This window comes from Carlito syrichta, unplaced genomic scaffold (assembly GCF_000164805.1).
Source record: "Carlito syrichta isolate Samal-C Ts95f unplaced genomic scaffold, Tarsius_syrichta-2.0.1 Scaffold314050, whole genome shotgun sequence".
NCBI lineage: Eukaryota > Metazoa > Chordata > Mammalia > Primates > Tarsiidae > Carlito > Carlito syrichta.
The window spans coordinates 245,011-246,398 of record NW_007258146.1 but is presented as its reverse complement, the minus strand read 5'-3'; the positions used below and the strand labels follow the sequence as shown (position 1 = coordinate 246,398).

The following is a 1,388-nucleotide window of genomic DNA, read 5'->3' as shown; positions in this document are numbered from 1 at the left end:
TGGGCGAAGCCCCCGCGCCTGCCGAGCCGGCAGCTAAATTTACCCCGACTGACTCAGCCCTTGCCCGGAAGGGGGGGCGGGGGCAGCGCGCCGGGGCAGTGGGAAGAGCCGGGGGGGGGGGCGGGCCGGGGGCAGCGAGGAAGGGAGAGTCCCGGGTGGGGGGGCCGGGAGGAGAGGAGTGCCCCTCCGTCTTCACGCCGAGCGGGGAGGAGCGGAGGAGCCAGCCCTGGGAGGTGGGTGGGAGCACGTTGGTGGGGAAAGGGTGGGGGAAAAAGACGCTGAGGCCGGATGGAGGGAAGCTTAGATTTATTGAGCGCCTACTGTGTGCCAGGCACTGTGCAAGGCGCTTTACATACATTATCGCATTAAATCCTCACAACAACCCTGCGAGGTAGGTGTTTATAAACCCCCATTTGACAGATGAGGAAACTGAGGCTCAGGGAGGTGAAGTGATTCTGCCAAGTTCACGTGGCTAGTAAGTGGCAGAGAGACAGAGGAGGTGTCCGGGATCGGAGAGAAAAAAAGACTTCAGTGTCTTGAGTCCCAAGCCGGTTGGGTGGCTGAGTACAAAGAGGTGCTCGGCGCGCTCCAGAGGTCTGGGAGGCCGGAGGCCTGCTCCCGGCCCCGCGCGGCTGGAGGCGGCAAGGCGGGGGACAGGCGCGCGGTAACTAGGGATCGGATTAACTGGCAGTGCCGGGAGAGCCGGGACCAGACACTGGGGAAATCCGCGACCTGCGCGCGCCCCGTAGTGGCTACAGAGAGGATCGCACCCCACACCCACAGGCTCTTGGGACCAGCCTCTTTCCTTGCCTGGCCGGTTCTGGAAGAGGCAGAGATGGAAGAAATTCTCAGGGTTCCTTCAGGTGGGCGATACCACCTCGGAGGGAAATCGTGGTAACGCATCAGAGCATCATTAAGGAACCTTGGGGTGGGGGAAAAAGGGAAGGCCTAAAAAGGTCCCAGGCTCATTCATTGGTGGCCTTCCCTCCCCGGCTCAGACCACTACAGGGCAGGGTCAGTGACAGGGCCACTAGCCTGCCCTGCCTTGGGGAGCCCTGACGCAAACCTGGGAGACTGGGAAAGGAGTCCCTTGTTCACTTACGCAGCTCTTCTGCAAACCCGGGACCGTCTCCTGAATGGATCATGATTGCAGGTGACAAGGAGGTCACCCAGGGACCCTCGGACTCTGTTCACTTATTCCTAGCTCTCATTCTTGGCTTGTCAAGGGGAGGACGAGATAGAAGCCTCCCTAAAGATCCCAAAATGTCAGGATGGCCCTTAGAACTCCATCACGGCTGGCCTCGGTGGCTCAGCCTGTAATCCCAGCGCTCTGGGAGGCCGAGGTGAGTGGATTGCCTGAGCCCGCGGATTCGAGACCCACCCAGGCA

At 61.3% G+C, this 1,388-nt stretch overlaps 1 protein-coding gene across 1 annotated transcript in view; it reads right to left on the bottom strand.

Annotated features, from left to right (window-relative positions):
- Nucleotides 1-528: 528 nt before the first annotated feature.
- DDN (dendrin) overlaps nucleotides 529-1,388 on the bottom strand; it is a 4,348-nt gene continuing 3,488 nt past the window's right edge. Inside the window, exon 4 of the mRNA XM_021718978.1 lies at nucleotides 529-684. Coding sequence (XP_021574653.1) covers nucleotides 529-684 — 156 coding nt within the window. The remainder of the gene's footprint in view (nucleotides 685-1,388) is intronic.